This window comes from Diadema antillarum, unplaced genomic scaffold, assembly GCF_040938485.1.
Source record: "Diadema antillarum isolate AM-2024a unplaced genomic scaffold, OU_Dant_1.0 seq00001130_RagTag, whole genome shotgun sequence".
NCBI lineage: Eukaryota > Metazoa > Echinodermata > Echinoidea > Diadematoida > Diadematidae > Diadema > Diadema antillarum.
This window is the reverse complement of record NW_027271943.1, coordinates 101,581-120,810: the sequence shown is the minus strand read 5'-3', so window position 1 is coordinate 120,810 and position 19,230 is coordinate 101,581. Positions and strand designations below refer to the sequence as shown.

At 38.7% G+C, this 19,230-nt stretch overlaps 1 protein-coding gene across 1 annotated transcript in view; it reads right to left on the bottom strand.

Annotated features, from left to right (window-relative positions):
• The window catches only part of LOC139744032 (uncharacterized), a 96,872-nt gene that overhangs the window by 11,562 nt on the left and 66,080 nt on the right, over positions 1-19,230 (bottom strand). Inside the window, exons 2-4 of the mRNA XM_071654493.1 lie at positions 19,080-19,157; positions 16,000-16,062; positions 7,885-7,952 (exon numbers count right to left, since the gene is read on the bottom strand). Of these exons, the coding sequence (XP_071510594.1) occupies positions 7,885-7,952; positions 16,000-16,062; positions 19,080-19,157 (209 nt within the window). The remainder of the gene's footprint in view (positions 1-7,884; positions 7,953-15,999; positions 16,063-19,079; positions 19,158-19,230) is intronic.

Below are 19,230 nucleotides of genomic sequence, written 5' to 3'. Positions count from 1 at the left end.
TCATATCTTATTATTTTATCGGCGGGAGGGATACTCTAATCAATTTGATATTCTATGTTTGTGATATTGATCGACAGTCAGCTGATGTTCTATTACTGTCGGCAAGACGGGAGTTACGCCTTTAGAAAGTTCCTGTCTGCTGGAATTTGACAAAGATAGACGCCCCCTTCTTCTTTAGGCTGCCTAACTCACGACGACTGACTATTGTGGTCACTATGACGGATCTTAGCTACGCAGGTATAGTCGAACGCAATTACGCAATATCAAACTTGATTTCGGCGTCCCGTTCGGATGCGTCATTGCAATCAGCTTTGAACACTTTCGAATGAGCAGTGAGTATTGGCGAACATTTCCGCTTCGTAAAAAAGAAGTATCACTTTTGACACCTAAAATTACGCTATTTCATTTCCCGTATTGGATTATGTCAGTAACGATGCATAGATGAGCGGGACACTCTTTACGTCTGTAGTCTACCCCACCCACCAATTCAGCATAGTTCATCATAGAGTCCTACATTGTAGTTTCCAAAGCATGTTTTTAGGCTATGAATACAGAGACTTATCTTTTCCAGCAACTTTGTGAATGATGTGTGACACATTGTGGATCCCGGGCGCCTTTGAATGTTTCTACAGATAAATGGCGCCATATGAATGCTGTTTCATCACACACACACACACACACACGCACACAGATATGAAAAAATCAGCAATGATCAGAATTCCTCGTCTAGAAACGTGGAAGATAAATAAGTATGGACAAGTATGAACAAGTATGTATTAAAACCGTTTGAAAACACATATTTGATAACATTTAGACTTTACACTGATACAAGTTAATATTAACATCTTTCAAGATGTTTTTCACAACAGACCAACTGAAAATATATCATACATACAATTTGTAGAGCACTCGAATTTCTGGTTTTGAGCTTGCGGCATTAATCCGTAGTGAAACTTGAATCAGCTATGAAGTATTTTGTTTTTCGGTGACTTAATCATACATTTTGCTAATACAACTTGAGGTAAACGTCAAAAAGGCTAGCCACAACACCATCTTATTCTACCAATGGCTATGAATATAACAGAAGAGGAATTTTGTTGGCATAATATGTATTTCATGTATCAGTGGAAGACCACAAACGCAATAGGACGACTTAATTTCTCTAAAACGTTTTTTTTTTTTGGTAGCAGTACACTTATTTCAGCTCACACAAGTCATGCAAGTATTGGCCACAATTCAGCGGCAGTATTGTATTATGGGATCTTAAGATGCCCGTAATGTTCTATCCCTATTACTAGTATCATGACATTTTACGGGAATGAGCATCACTTTGAATATACATTGTGGAGGATCGCAGACTCATTCAAGCAAGCGTCTTGAATCACTTTCTCATGCAAGGAGGAGGGGGGGGGGGGGTATCCTATAACGAACCCGGTCTCACCGCACTTCCATGTCTTGCTCCAGTGAAGGCAGTCTTTTAACGGCTGATTCGGAGTCATATACATGCGCCAGATTTGGATCCTCGAAGTCATGCGAGCGGCGCCATCATGTATTTAAGGGGGTATCCTGTTCGCTCATCACATACCTCCTTTAGACCTTAAGGCCCGTGGTGGCGGAGCGCATTTCAATAAAGCTACCACTAATTCGAGAGACTTGCCACCACTTCATTCGCGAGTCAATGAAGTTAACATCGGTGATATGAAAGACCGACGAAGGGAAATGCCGGGCAAACATTAGACTTTAGGGGAGACGCGACATACATGACGGGCTTGTTTGGATAAGTTTTGAAGTGGGACGTAAAACTTGGACGCAGACACGTCACAGAGTACCTGAGAGCTAAAGAAAAAAGTGTCTTTAAATTGCATTCAAGTAGATAATGTATTACATAAAAAAACAATCTTTTTCTAACTATACGACTTATTGCAGATAATTATCAAGCTCAGATAACGACAATTCCCCCCTCCGCCCCCCCCCCCCCCCGCCCACCTAAAGAAAAATCGCTACAAAGAACTACGATCAAACAAAAGCACAAAATCACAACGCATCAGATCCTGATACAAGGTGAGTAGGTGCAGTAAGACCACCTTTTTCGCCAAGTCTTCGGCATTTTACTTTTCATTTAAATAGTAATATACTAGATTTCGCCATCTTAGTCAAGTTATTGTGACGTCATGAGTGGTACCCAATCATTAATCGTGAGCATAAACTATCCCTTCCTGCCACATCCAATGTGAGCGTGCTCTTTTCTTTTTTTTTCTTTTCTCCTTTGTCCAAAAATGTAGGGATGGCATTTTGTCCCGATTCTATCAGAGGATACAGGTCCAGTAGCGAGAAGCTTTTCTTCTTCTTCTTCTTCTTCTCTGCGCTTGCAAGAAGTGCTTGCTTTAGAGGCGGTTTTAATCTCGTCTAAATTTGAATCATTGTCGCTGATCCCTTGTTGTATTCTCCTCGCGACCTAGCTTCTTATGTGAGGGAAAGTAAAGCTCCCTGCATGCATCTCAAGGTACAATTCATTTCTATTTTTGTAAGTCTGCAAAACGCATCATGAAAATTTGGGGATTGATTACGTTTTTCCCATTTGCGTCTGGAGGCGTCAGGAAAGGTTACGCAAGGGTGTTTTCCTTTCGTTGTTCTGTCGACTCTAGGCAACCCACAACACACAAAGACACACAAAATACAGGCGCACACAGACACATACAAATACATAAAAACGAACACACACATGCACGCAGTCTCATTTAAAAGACACAACTCTAGGAATTTCTTTCGTGAAAATGCTGCGGATTGATCATCATTAAAATACGGTAGATGGGTAAATAAAGTAACTACCTAAACAGCTATTTCATAATCAAGATTTACATTTACTTGTCATTATCATTTATTATTGTTTTTATTTTGCATCTTTTTTTATTTCCCACAAATGCATGTGATTGCTGAGCATGGTTTATATAGCATGGTGTGGTACACAATGACATCAAGGAAACCAAGTCCAAGCGCAATCATTTTATGATGTTACTATTGTCATATCACCATATCTTGCCCTATACTTTGACATATTTTGTTTAGTGTAAATTTGGCAGCTTGTGGAAACAATTTTACAATAACTAACAATTACAAAACCCATTTTCACTATAGGCCTATATACCAAGCCTATAATATTTGTTAAGTTGTTCGGGGCTTAACTATTTTTCAGATTTTTTTTCCCAAAGATTATTAATTTTCCTTTTTGACGTTGGCATGATTATAATCGTATGTGAAATGATTTAGGGTAGAACGAATTTGATAAATTAAACCCTTAATCGTGTTCATACGATGCAATTAGCTGTTTAAAAGTCAAAGTTATACTTCAAATTTAATCCAGGGGCTCCTGCATATTTGACCATCTTCAATACATAACATGATTACAATATGCAATAATGCGCGAGATGTTCTTGCTTCCTGGAGGTTCGTCAAACCGAAAATGAAAAAAGGTTCGTTATTCCATAGTTTCGTTATTCCAGAACTCACAAGTTTAGTATACCTATAGATGTTCGTTAATCCGAGAACGAAAGAGGGTTCGTTAATCAGAACATTATTGTGTGGTGTTATTCCGAGAATTTATTATTCGATTCCAAGGTTCGTTCACCCGAAAACAAAACAAGGTTCGTAATTCCGAAGGTTAATCGGGGTCGTCGATGGTTGTTTTTTCATTTTCGAATTGACGAGCCATATTTATTTGGTTTTTTTTTATAAGGAACCTTCTGAATAACAATTTTGTTTTGTTTTGTTTTTCTGTCATTTTCCGACAACCGAAATGTCGGAATAACGAACCACATTTCATTCTCGGGTAAATGAATCTTAACAATGACAACGCTTATTTCATTTTCGAATTATGCAACTATTCTTGTCTATTTTCCTAATTACTTCATTTCATTTCCAAATTCAAAATCGGAGGAGTTGAATAGTGATCGCAAGCTGTGAATGCAGCACCTAGTTTGTAGGCAGTGTTAACAGATCTTTTTTTCTACTGTCTGCACGAAAACATTGTGATTGATTGATGGTATACACTCGCAAGCAATGAGACCTAGAAATGATGATGAAAACACTTTTTCTCCCGTGAGACCTTTTTTTTTTTTTTTTTTTGTCTAACTCAGTAAATGCCATTATGGTAATGACAACATGTAGCAGAAAAAGCATGACCGGGGGTTGGGTGTCGTGGACGAATCACTTTTCAATCAAAACATGTGAGAGTAGATGAATTTTGCTTGCCATATTCAGAGCTGCTCACTATCAATCACAAGGAAATTGAATTGGAAAAGAAAGACAGAAAACGAGAGGGGAAAAAAAGAAAGAGATAAAAAAACAAAGCTTGACAGGCAAGGAAAGGGCGCCCCATTTGGGCCGGATTCCATGCAGCCTCGTTCAATGTGTGTGAGTGTGTATGTGTGTGTGGTGTGTGTGGTGTGTGGGTGTGCATGTGTGTGTGTGGGTGTGTGTGTTTATATATATATGTGTGTGTGTGTGTGTGTGTGTGTGTGTGTGTGTGTGCGTGCAAGAGGGCGGGGGGGGGGGGGTGGGCGGAGTAAAGATCGATGAATGTTTTCGTTATTCTTGTTTGAGTGGGTCGGTCGCAAAAGGGGATGGTCGTTACTTCCTGGTGCGGGCGTCCGCGGATTTCCGCCGATTGATAAAAAGGCCGACAGGAAACGGGTAACTCAAAGGGACGTCAACGAAAAATACAGACGAGTGCCCATCAGACCTGTGAGTTGACCCTACTCCTATAACATGCAACCCGTTTGCAGGCTATTTCAATGACATTTGATGTGATAGGTGTGGATGAGTTAAATAGGATTTTATTCTTTTAAAAGAATGTCACTTTGAATAAAATGTTTGACATTTTCATTAAGAAACGGACAGATTATGATCAAGACAGTTGCGATAGTTTTAATGAAAGTTAGTCACCTCGAAAGTTAGTTAATGTGATGTTCCTTGCGTAGAAGACTCTAGGTATTTTGTGGACGAATGAAATTTCTTAAGCCACAAGGATTGATTGTAATCTCTTTAGTGAGTGTAGAAGCATGATACGCTTGTTATGACAGCTGTAAAATATACGCCCATTATACACTGCCATTTGAATTGCGATTACAGGAGTGTCGCAAGTAATCCAAGCTAAAGTAATGCTACGAAGATTAGTATTATTTGCAAGGGGTGCCAAGTCGAAGCCGTGTTAGACGACTCGAAGACACCGATACGATTTAACCATTTAGTTTTCTTTCATCTGTCATTAATAACAAAACAAACAAGAGATGGATTGTATGTAGTTCTCCTCGAGGTTTGATTTCCTTTAGGAGGCAAGCAAAGTTGAGCTTTGACAGTTCCATAATGACCTGTCACTAGAAGTAAAATGTGTGCGGAGTAAGTGACATCTTTAGCAATTACGGAATAACCCTTGTGTGTTTTGTGCAGGCATTATTTCTCAGAAAGAAAATTATTTACCTTTTTTTCACCTGTCAGCGTTGATTTATATTTGTCATATGTTATGCTTGATAACGGTGAGCCATCCAAGGGAACTTTTAATCACGCCGCAGTGTCCAATGCACATGCTCGTCATTTTGCTCTTTATTTTACCTATCTTAATATCCAATCATCTTTCAATTTTTCCATCTGCACAGACATGCATTGCTATACATTGACCAGTGTGTGCCCTATTATGCTGTCTTTCTTTCTTTCTTTCTTTCTTTTTGATACAGGAGAATGATGATCATGCATCACTAGAACTTTGTAACGATTTCTCATGCAAAAGTCATGTAGCAGAAAAAAAAAAGCAGTAGCTTCTGTTTGCCAGCTTTGTGAATTTTCATAAATCATCTGCCAAAAATGGACCTGGGAGGCGTATTATATTGTGTTGGCATGATGCGTGTAGCAAGCAAAACTGCATCAACAACAACAATAACAAAATACGAAACCATAACCTAAAAAGCAAAAGGCTCTTATAGTCTCTCGATGCAATAATCTGCCTCAATAAAAAATCTCTGTGTCCATATAAGACTTAAAATTTGAAAGATTGGATATAATGGTTTGCAAATTCACGTTATATCAACGTGACATATGCGAAATAATATATTGATTGTTTTTCTTTTTATCTACCTCATTTCGAGTTGGGTTGCTCATCAGTTTTGTCCAATATTCTTCAATGGGAATTCTTTCCAAGTGATTTGCAGTAGTTTCTGTTAGTTATCAACATCAAAATTGTGTTTCCGAATATGAGATGGTAGGATCTGACCGATATAACGTTGTTAGTGTCAGTCCGAAATGATACTTAGAGGCTTGCTATGTGATTCATTCGACCAAACAATCTGGTTTGCCTTGACGACTTTATATCCCATAATGTAATGTAATGTAATGATTGTCGCTGTTTTGGGTTACTGCTCGCGTATTATGCTGAGTTCGGAATCCCTCGTATCAACATACAAGAATGGGAGGTCTTTATCAGGTGAGCTCATCAGTGTGTAGATGGATATGGGAATGTTTAAGCGCGCACGTGTCGGCAATCGCATCTTTTTTTTTCTCTCTCTTCGCTGCGATATTCTAATGGAATATCAAGGGAAGCCGCGAAAGGTGATAGCGATGTTGAAGATCAGCGCGTCTTATTTTACAGGAGAGAATTCGTTGTGATGTTGAAGAGCTTCGTGCCACATCCGATCTCGATCTCTCTCCCTCTATAGCCCAAGTTCTGACTAACAAGCGAAATACAGATATCGTGTGAACTAGGGAGATTGTCAGCTACCAAAGGTGATTTGATAAAAGTTCAAATGAGAGCGGTAACCAGACTCTTCATCAACATAATTGGAGTCAAGATCACTCTCTTTAATTGGAACAGAAAAAGGGAGACAGAGAGAGGATAGTCGCAAGTGGAAACTGAATACGTCGAGACACTGCAACAACATAGAAAATACTACGAAGGCGGGAAAATGGGAGGCAGATCTATTGTAATAAAGACGAATAAAGAGACACATACAGGAGGATTGAGAAATGGGAACGAGGCAAAGCGAGTGGGAAAGGGAAAATGGCTCAGAACACATGTTTTCTGGGCCAGGATTAATGTGATTGTGTTAAAGGGAGAGATTAAAAAGTCAATGAGAAAAGACATTATTAATCTGCCAGTAAATAATTTCTAGACTTGTCCGTGTCACTTGTCTATTACGCAATGAGCAAGCTTTAACTATGGATTCTATCCGAATCAACATTTCGGCCCTAGAATACAAGAATCGCAGCGTCATGCAGCAACGCTTTTTTTTTCTCTCTCTCTCTTGACATCTCATATATGAATGATAACCATTGATATTCTCTTGGGAGAAATCGGATACGGTGATGAGTTTATCATCCGCCTAGTTGATGCACGGCTTGCGCAGGTAATCAGAAAAATCATCGCTGTTCGCCACCTGAAATGCCAAGCCACTTTTGATTAGATGAATGAACTTGTAAATGCCTTGACTTGCATGCATAGTGACATAGACACATACGCAGACACGCTATTCCCGGGGAATATGTTCCATCAGTCATTAAAGAGAGAACGATAGTGTTTACACTTTCTGAATTATTTAAGAAGTTATCAGTAGACAATTAAATGGTGGTCGGTCTTAGCAAAAGGCGTGAATTGCTTCACTTTTGTATTTTTGTCTGTCTCCTTTAAAGTTGCCAAGGAAAAAAAATGCAATGAAATTGCATAAGATTAAAGCTTTGTAAACTTCGAAAATCTACCTAAGATGTAGACGTAGACGTAGAAAGATAAACCGGCGATACTTTGTCTGCGTTTGTTTTTACAGCATACAACGTACAAGAGAATGGGGAATGAAAACACAATTAGTATTTGTTTCAGGGAGGAAACAAAGAGGAGCTACTTACTGATGCCGATGCGATGGGTGAGTGTGAATCGTCTAAAAGGGTTGCTAGTCCGGCACTTCTCCTTCCAACTACAAAGCAAAACCAACAAAACAAAAACAAAAGAAAGAAAAGAAGAAAAATACAATATTCGTTAACTAAACTCAGCTGATTCAAAAGAAGAAAACCCACGTGATTCAACGATTGGGTTAAAATTGAAGTGGAAAATGTGAGAACGATGTGCGTGTGGTAACCATGTTCAGGATAATCAGGAAAAGCAGGACAATGGACCACACATCTTTTTAATTCCAATTTTTAACCCTGGTTTTGGACTAACATTTTCAAATGCTCCCTTCAACATTAATCCATGATTGGGAATGAATTATAATCAAAATTACAATGATAATTGATATTTTCGTTCCGACAATTATTTCAGAAAAGTTACACGTGGACATTTTGGAAAGTTAAGTTGTTACCTTTGAGTACCCCCCCCCCCCCCCCGTCATAAAAATGCCTCACAATCATCTTGTTCTGTATATTCGCCTATTGACCAATCAGAAAGAGACACGTTCTTTTTTTTATCAAATTGGTGAACAGTGGCGTCATCACAAGATATGAGCATTAAGAGTTCATTTCCAAAATGTGCTAAATCCACTCTAAATGGTAAGGAGAAAACCCTTGATTTTATTTCACAGGCCTCTAAGTGTTTTCATGCACTGACTTTAAGTTCCAAAGTTATGAGTACCCTACAATAGGATGGTAAAGCATGTTTTTCAGGAAAGTCAATGTGTCTACACTGGTGTTTTAAGAATTCATATTTTGGATTATTTTGTAGATTCAGCACCTTTTGAAACAAAAAAGAAGAAAAAACTTTTAGCACGGTGATGTTCAATACGTAAATGTTGTTTTAGCGACTACTTTCTGTGACTTGTGTGTATTATTCCGTAATGGATTGTTGTCTCTACACATTCTCCTGCTGTTTTCTCCATCTCTCCAAAGAATTTATATGCACATAAATTAAACATTTCACTGCAGCTAAAAGTCAAGCAAAAATGTTGTCAACCACGACAAGTTGTCCGTCTCTGACAATTTCAGCACAATCCTTTGTTTTGATTGGCCGAGAAGCTCTTTTCTGTGATTGTTGCCTTGGTAATTGTCAGATACAGGACCAACAACTTTCATGAAATGGTGCCCCGAGCTGCATTACTTTGACCACAAAACGACTCCACAGGTAGCTAAAGCCCTGTTTTAACAGACCTTATCCCGACGTCAGGACAACGTCCGGAGAACAAAATTCCTCACCTCGGGCAATAAACCCGCAGGAGAGAGCGAGGGGTACCGTTTTAACAGGCACATATTAAATCTATTACTTAAAACCTTCTCGGGTAGGTTTCCAAGAAGGGGGTGTGTCCACTGATGCGACTACCCCGCCAACCGGCCAAGCGCCGCCAATTGTTCTAAGATTGTGCACATGTGGGTAAGCAATCGTGAATAAGTAAAACGGGGCTTACAATCACTGATCTCAGCTACTAGAGATCAGTGGTTCAATCCATGCACGTGATCGGCGCGCTGCGTGTCAATCATCTTCTGTCTGCAATATTGCGCATGCGTGTTGACTGTATCAAATGAATTTTGCCACGGGAAAGTCCTAATAGAAGGGTTGTCGGGGTAATGTCAGGGTAATGTCGGGGTAATTACCCTAGCTGGCTAGGGTATAGCTTGGCAAAAGTTACCGCGACAACGTCCGAGCAACATTTTGCGGGGACCGTTTTAACAGGCAGGGTTAAAAAAAATGATTATCCGGACGCTACCCAGACATTGTCGCGGGAACATTAGTTTTGAAAGGCTCTGTTTAAATGATGCTCATGTCTCGAATATTTTGGTCATTATTTCTCTAAGGCATACTCTGCTCTATTTACAAAGGAAACTACTCTGTATGATGAATACCAATACCTGATCGCACAGCCTTGCACAGAATTCAATGTACTGTACCTTGTTTCTTTGGACAACTCTTCGATTCAGAGAAACTGAATGTAAGACAAGAATGTACTGTAGTTTTATATGAGTGTACGAATACATACGAAAATAGTACATGCAACTGCATAATGATATCTTTAATGCTAAAGGTCTCATGTCCTCCTGGTCTCGTCGCTTTTTTTGTAATGATTCATAACACCCTCTTTTCTTGTTTAATTTGCAGCACCCTTCTTCTCTGTATATATTTCTCCTGCAAGTGCAATTCATATAGTTATTTCATGCCCATTAAGCCAACATCAAACCATCATACAGCTGAAATATCTGTATTCAAAATGAAAACATAATTATATCTATATCTATATATATCACAAAGTTTCCAGGGTAGATGTGAGGGGATGTAAGCACACTTTCATATTATCACTACGTCACACATTGTGTAGGAAAAGAAAATGATTGTATCAGACATCATGAAAGGATAGTTTTGATTCTCATTTTTCTCCTTCATAACTAATATTTATGAATAGAATACATTAAGCAACAGCAAAATAGGGCAAAACGCGGACCTTCCATGGGTTTTTACTATTTCCTTTCCTTTGTTTTTCTTTAACTGGGGTTAACGAAAAAGAAAGAATGTGGAGGAAAATAAGAAAATACGTAAATATCTTACAAACTCATTGAAAGAGACAAACAAATTCACAACAGCTTTGTTCACCAAAGAAAAGTGCTGAAAAACGTTTATTTATTTGTTTGTTTTTGTTTGCTTGTTTGTTTGTTTGTATGGTCGTTTCTTTTCTTTGGTCATGTGTCACTCCTATTCAAACACTTTAAGCAGTAAAAACTTGATAAATCAGCCTGTCACTCTTCATGAAGCATCACAATCAGCCGAAATGTGCCAGAAAGCGAACGAGCTCCTCGCCGTACCTATCCCGGTATAACTCGGTAATGTCATTAGGAGCGCAAGAGAGTAATCTTAGGAAGCCGTATGTACAGTATAATGCGTTCATCTCCAGTCGCTTTGTTGAAAGGAGCCTTTTATCATTTCATATTAACCAAATAAAGACCAAGAAAGAAAAACCTGATCGTCAACATGTCAGATGAAATTTAGCAATGCAGCCGCAACAAAATCTTCGGTCCTTGGACACCGCCTGTCTGTAAGAACTCCCCCCTCTCCTCCCCCATTCAGTCATGTAGGTAAGTTGAGACCGCTAACTGAATTAGACAGTTAAAGTTGTATGTGAATGATCACCGCACAAAACACACAATAGCGTGAATTGAAAATTTACAAACAAGTACCAAGAATACTAAGAAATATAAGCTTATCATCCATTTCGTGAACGATTTTGCCTCTGCGCGCACTTTCAATGTATTCATGTCATTCATTCGAGTGTTCTTGGGTTACTAATATATCCATTTACTGATTCTCTATAATACAGCAGGATAATTGGAACTAAGGCCACTCTAATCTGCTAAAAAGAGGAAGCCCCTGTTTTACGTATACACAACAGTAAAAGGAAAGACTTGTATACACAATTTGGAACTATAGATATTGAAATGAAGTAAGATTTACCATGACCCGGATTATATGTGTGACCAGTGTAATCATTCTTTTCAAATTTTTCAATACTAACAATGATATAATATATGTAGGCCTATAAAATTAACTGGCATATTGTTTTAAAAAACTTGTTTTGTATTGTTGTTTAAGATTTATTGATGTTTTCTAGGAAAGTGTGCAATAGTATAGATACTAACAAGGAAAGAAATGAAACAGAATTGTCACAATTTATTTTGATGTACATGCAACACTACAAAATGAGACTGAATGGCCTCACAACGATTTTCAAATTTTAGCATTTTTAGACCGCGTAGACTTACAAGCTTTGCCTATATATATATATATATATATATATATATATATATATATATATATCATCCCACTCTATTTCATAAAAAGCTGTTTGAGGGGTAATGTGATGGCCAGCCAGAATAACAAAGGACTAGAGACGACCGAGTATTACAGAGCTCTTCCGAGCCACTGGGTTGGTAAAAGTCACAGATAACGTCCTTTGAAGATACATGAGGAATTCTACCAGCTATACGAATAATCATATTATCTCGTCACAGCACGTTCTCTTTATTGCCGCCAGCACTTTAGCTATCCTTTTCATGCTATAAACCAGTTTCACATCCTAACTTTTCTAAAATTTCCCTCATGTTGAGACTCGGTCATTTGTAAATTCCGACGGGATGCTGGACATTGCACTTCGGGTAATGTGGAAAGTAGGTATGAGGTGCAATATTCAAGCTCAGGTAAGTAACTCTGTCAATTGTTGTATGATCCAAATGCTCACACTCTCAATCCATTCCATCATGGACATGTTGAATAGCACATATTGTCATTAAGGTGAGTATTCCCAATGTGCAGCGGCTTTCCTCGGTTTAATACGTATCAGTCAACATTCCTCTACCACAAAGTAATCATCGCGGTAACGAGATGGGTTCGACCGACGATTCGTTTCAACAAAATTGGCGGGATACTGTGAAAACGAGAATAAACAGGAACGTCCGCAGGTAGAAATTTCATTTCAACTCCTCGTTTGTTATCTGACATTTACATTTTCCCTTTACCCTCTTTTTTTTTCGCTCTATCCGGCTGAGTTCTGATTTGCGAGGTGAAATCAGAGGCGTAATGTCGGATTAGATTAATTGTGGCAGCGTTTCCACCTTCGCCATATTTGACTGCCAATTCCTGCAGGTTGAATGGTTTCACGGACGCCAAGCCAAATAGAATCTCATCGACAGACATGCAATCACGTGGTCGGTTAATTTTAGTCATAAAACCAACGCTAAAAAACAACAACAACAGAGAGAAGAACTTCCGCAGAATACGGATACACTAAGATATTTGCCGCGTGTAATGCCTTAGGATGTGATGTCATCACTATACCGAGATATCTAATCGACTAAATCGATACCTTGTTTGTTTCACGTCCGAAGGCGGGATCACTAGGGGCCTTCCCGATTCTATCTAGCGCGCCGTAGGCTCAGCAAAGGGCGCAGCGCTTTCACACGAGGGATTTCGTCCAAATTTCATCAGTTGAGATATCTTCTATAGGTACTGCGCGGGGAAACACAGGCCCGGAAAGGTGTTGTTAATTTTGAAGCCTCGTGGAAGTGCTAGCGAGTACAGGCAATTACATCAGCAATTCCATCAACCCTTTTAAAGTTGGAAATTCATCCTTACAGCAATAACTACTTTAAAAAAAAATGTATGTACTTACTTGCCTAAATCACCTATCTATGTAATTAAAGGTTTTTACCTCTTAACTGCATATCAGTCTTTTGCCAGCAATTTTTCTACTTGCCACTATTTTCCAGTCGACAAGCTTTCGTGTGCAGACGAGAGATAATAAGATTTCGTTACAGTTCAGTAAATGTTCTTAGAAGAACGAGATCGATGTTAATTTATTTTCAAGTTTCCTCCTTGACCACTCAAAATCGCCTCTTAGACATTCTAGGGAGATGCCAGTAACAGAGAGTCAGACTTGAGATAATAAAAGATAAAGCAAAAACAAAGGGGAGTGGGGATACTTAGGAATAGCAGAAGATTATGTCATCGAAGAGCACTTCATAGGGACATTCCCAAGATAAATGGTTGTTGCTGACGCGCATGCTGTCTTATTTCTGCTGATTGTGTTTTATTCCTGTCAATAACTATAAATTCCACATCAAAGTGATTGCATGACACTAAGTATTAAACAATGGAATCATTGTCTTATGATTATATAAGTCCCTTCAAAAGGAATTAGTGAGATTATTATGTTTGTGTAAAAGAGTAAAGGAAACACAAATGAAGAATGTGAAACATACCTTGGGGGAAATCGTCACAAATACTAATTCCATGCATTACTTTGTATTCAGTATACGCAGAATGTCATATAGTTTTACACAAGATGTCACTTTAACATTTTTTCTTTCTTGGCTAAGCAAGATGATATTTCATAACATAAGATATGGAATTTAAAGAATCTTGAATCTAGCTTCTCTTTTGTCTCAAGACGGGAAGAGGGGAAAAACCTATTGCAAACACAATGATGCATTCTACATGCCTGAAATGCTTAAACTGCGTTGAGTGACTGCAAAATTCAAAGTGGATATGAACAAGACGTGACTTTGAATTTATCCGACCCGAAACAAGGTGTATGTGCATTAATCATTTTTGCATTATTTTTTTTTTTCTAATCTCGTATATGTTGCGAATAGACTTTTATGGTGGGGAAAAGTTTTGTCATTTCCTTTCGAAGAGAATAAAACAAATTATTTCAGTTGATCATTGCAAATGACCAGGTTATTTGTATCAAGGAAAGCATAACTTGTAAACGCAAAGCATTTTGATACGGTTTTGTATATAGCGCTCTGATCGACGTGTTTTCAAGAAACGGGTTTGATTTAGATCAACAGGCATTTGTGATAGTATTTGAGAGCAGCTCCGTTAAGATCTTCAAGATTATGATATACGGCGTTCTTCTTCTACTAATTGTTTTACTTTATATATATATATATATATATATATATATATATATATATATATATATATATTATTCCTACAGCCACGTTCGACGGCGGCGGGACGACATCGGGGGAAAACTAACAGAACTGAGTCACGGAGTGTTTGTATGAGATCACCTATACGTGGCATTCACGCCCATCAAACACGTTTAGCGACACAAATCATACCTTAACCACTCTCTAAAGATGTTTGTTAATGATGCGAGGAAGGAGGTTCATTTTAAGTGTCGGTCCATGACGAAACATAAAATGAATATTTAAAGCATAATCAAACAAAATGAAAGGAATGACGTGGACGAAGACATCTGATGATGGAAATAAAAGCAGGTCTACAGAACACAATAGATCTACTGAGAAGTAATCTGTGGGGTTGCTGAAATTACTCAACTGTCAAAATGTTTAAAGACGACTATAGAAAAAAGTGATGAGAAAGACGCAAATGGCTAAATGAGTGAGCGTCGGAGTGCTGGTGGTATTCCGGTTCCATACACATGAAATAATTTGGATGGATTTGGTTGTTGTTTTTGTTGTTGTTGTTGTTTTTTTTTGGGGGGGGGGGGGGGGGGTTGCAAGTCATGATTATCAAGTAGTAAAAAAAAATTCTAATTGTCGTTGTATTCTATATGATGAATTGAAGGAAATGCAACTCAAACTGTAAGGTATCATAGAGTCCATATTCAGATAAAACACAAAAGTTGATTTTTATCTAAAGTATCGAAACTGTATTTGTCACAAAACTTTGCCAGTATGTAGTCCTCTAGACGTAGAAGCGATAAAAGGGGAAAAACAGCGTTCGTTGTTGTTTCTGGCAAAGAAAGCAAAATTTGTCGAGGCATTGGTAATACATTTAGTTTTTCAAACGAATACGTCATCTAGCAAATGAAAGTTGCAATCCAGTTGATACGGGCAATGAAGCAACGACCGCCTACGATTTCGTCCATTGATTTCAAGATAATGATTGACCGTCGCAGGAGGCATTACACCAAATTATTCCACGGCGGTGGGCTCAAAAGTACCGGCGGAGTAAAGCCGCCTATTGCTATCCGGTGCCCCGCTATCCGACCGTAAGATGCGATATGATAAACCGCTGGGGATAACTTCATTACTATGTGGAAACCGACGCTAACGACATTTTACGCAGTTGCCTGATACCAGCAGACAACTACTCGTCTTGGGATTGTAGTAGATATTCAGTATGTTTTCGTGTGCGTCGACAGGAGGTTTTATCATGTGCCAACATGAAATGGTCCGGCGCGCGGCGTCGAGATGTGCGAATATTACACCGCGTGTGAAGTTTTTGCAATCGGCACTCGTGATGAAGTCTAGACCTAACCAGTTTCAAACACTGTCTGTGACTTATGTCGGCCATATTTGGGGGCCTCCAAAGGAGAAGAAAAGATGATCCAGTGGGTTATGCAGCAAGTCAGGTGCATTGCTATGTTAGTGTATAATAAGTATTGTTAGACATATGAAGCCCCCAGTTATGGCTTAAATAGGCATTATAGCATGAAAAAAAAGAGCGCTTAACCGAACAGGTCTGTTAGAGGGCATGAAAAAAAAAACCCGACTTAATTCAGTTCTCATTGTTCTTACCTTGAAAACTGCACGACCTCTGGTGATTACGTAATGCATCTCCATAGGCTTGCCTACATCCTCCTGGGGAAAAAAGAATGAATGAAAATAGATTGGCGCAATATTGCAATGTTGTATGCAGACCACATCTTTACTGGGCCCAGATTTTTTTTTCCAACTATACTGGTGTGCATGCATGCAACCTTGAGTTTCGCAGGCCAAATTATCATATTTTTTTATTCTGCCCTGGCGCGGAAGGTAATTAATTACAAGCTCTAAAAAGAACCTGTCAAACATTGTTATCTTTATGATATATCTGAAATGATATGGGGCGCTAGTTGCAGCACTTGGTGTTTGTGGTGTTTATGGTCATGATCTAATCCAACTGGCACAAGGAATTTCATTAGAAGGCGCCCCAGTTCCCGGGATGCTACACACCTTATTAACCTCATTTGTCCTCTTAGCTACTATGTTAATATTCAGTTTTGGTCCCTGATTACTTTCCAGTGTGCGCGCCTTATTACTGTGAAGCTGTAGTATCCGATTGAAGAATTAAGGGAAATAGGAGATGGGTATGTAAGTAAGTCAAGGGCTATATGGTGAGCTATCTACAATCGTCAGCGCCATTTTGTTTTTTGGTTGTTTTTTTTTTTTTTGCAACGTTTCATCTCATGAAGAGGAAAAGATACCCGGGCCTTGATTTGTACGTAATGATGACAGTAGCAACAAATATTGTGCTTAATATGCCAACGAGTTGTCATGATGTATGAAATATCTACAAATGGAGTAATATTGACTCTAATGAAGACTGAATTCTAGCACGGTTAGGCTTTAGAAAAAGTTGATAGGTGGCAATAAATCACGTTGAGAAGGGGGTGAAGAATCTGCGACGTTATTAACACTGATTAATACCAACTCTATTTCCTGTTACCCCACAAAAGCAACCTTAGGGTTGTTGTGTAGTAATGCAGTCTTAATGATGACGGTGTTGCTATTGATGAAATAAGATCTGTAACAATTCTTCATGGCAATGATGTCCCTTATATTGTTGTTAGCAGTAGTCATCGTCATCACCAACGGAAGAGGAGCAAACGTAAATGATCAACCTGCGCTGATCAAACAACAATCAATATTCTTTTGTAGAGGACATATTACAGAACGGGATTGTTACGCTTTGGCGTCAAAATTTACATTGGTAGGGGAAAATAAAACATATTTTTGGTCGAAAAATATTTCGAGCCCATTCCTAAATTCCTCTGACGTGTACGTATTCAGCCTGGATGGCCACTATAAAGATATTTAGATTGCCAAAGTCCTTCGAAAAGTAAATGAAGTCGAAAGAAATATTTAAGGTCAAACCTCTTTATCAATATATAATCTGTGCCAAGAACTTTTGAAATGAATTTACAGTGATTAGAAGGATATGACATCTCGTATGCAGTCATGAACTTATGTCATATATCATTTTACCGTGAATTTTTCATACCGTTGCAGAATTGAATCCGCATCATTCTAATTACAAGGACCTCGGGTGGTTGCTTTCCCTTGCCCTGTATACGAACCCCTGGGAATCCACAGGCATAATATACTATCTCGTCTCACGCGATACTCTACTTCGATTTGGGTTGCCTTGTATGGGTCTATTGCTGATTTTGTGTCTCTGGCTGTACCTTACTGTAATTCAAAAGCGTGTGTGTGAATGTGTGTGTTTTCCACTTTATTTTTTCAATATTGCTAGATGGGAAAAAGCACTAGTTTTGCCCTTTACTACGAATTTTTCTCGTTTTCATAAATAAAAGTTGTGAGAAAGAAAAAGCAAGACAAATGGTAGAAGGGAGGGAGGGAGGGAGTGGAGAAGAAGGAGGAGGAAGAGGAGGAGGAAGAAGAAGAAGAGGAAGACGGCGGGGGAGAAGAAGAAGAAAAAGAAATCATATGAGTGTTAAAAGTGCAAGAAATGAAAATAATTATAATAATAATGCCTTTAGTAATAAATGGTATCGCTGACTATTAACCGATGAAGCACTGATGACACGGAATCAGACAATTTTCCACTAAATATGCATATCACAGATCAGAGCGTATGATGACACGAACGTGTGACAAAATTCTAGTCAGCAACAAATGGAGTTTTTTTTTACAGCGATTTATTAATCACTTTAAACATCTTACTCGTTTATTTCCTTTTTTTTTCTATTCCTTCTTTCTTAACCTGTACGCAATACACATCATAGAGGGAACCACAGTTTGTAGGCTCAGTTTGTTTTGACTGTCTCTCAAGCGAGTTGAAAAGGACACTACATGTATCTAATGCCTACATGTCCAACGAAAGTCTGTATCGCCGACTTGTTTCAATGGTAGTGGTGTTTCCATGGCAATGGCCAGTTGCTAATCAAATTACACGTCACGACAAGTAAGGGAGTCGGCCAGCATTCGATCCAGTTGGAAAACGGTTTGTGATACTTTTGCATTCTGTATGAGTCTGCAGTGATGTGACTCTTCAACGCAGTGTACTTGGGTGGCGAGTAATGGGTTCCGAAAACTTTACATTCAATACAGGGGATGAGTATCTAGTTAAATATTCTAGAATGGCTTGTGGGTGTTATTCATTTAGTTTGTTAATTGAGACACAAACTTTTTTAATGAATACACCCCCAATGGCATAAAATATTCCACCTTAATTGGCTATTAAACTTAGATTACCTTGTTGGCGAGCATTAGATTAATGTTAGGTGAATCATTAATGGCGCTTTTAAAAATTGAATTCCAATCGATTAAATTGTAAGCTTACTATGCCGGAAGGAGGAGGGGCTGTATTGTCTCTGATGTCTGACCCCGTCAGATTTGTTTAGGCGGGCAAAATATGGAACATGAATTTCCTTAATATGGATTTGCATGTCAAAAAGAAATCCAGTATAGATTATTTACCGCGATCGAGAAGTTAGATAAATTTCCATCGACGGAAGTGCTGTGCCCTCATTGCATGTAGGCTGGTTTCCTCTCTTGTTTTTATTGTTACTATTTTGTTTGTTTATAACCTGCACTTGCCAAAAACTAGACACTGCAGGGCGCCCTTTCAAACTTTCGAAGAAGTGTATCCTTACCTGCTTCTGATTGTATACATAATTTCCTCGCCAGCGATGCCTCTTCTTTTGCCGTTCTTCTGCAATCAAGTGACTCTCCTGAAACGGAACAGAAAAAGAAAACGAAATGTTTAGACATTGCTGCCTCATATAGGGTGGGGGAACTGCAATA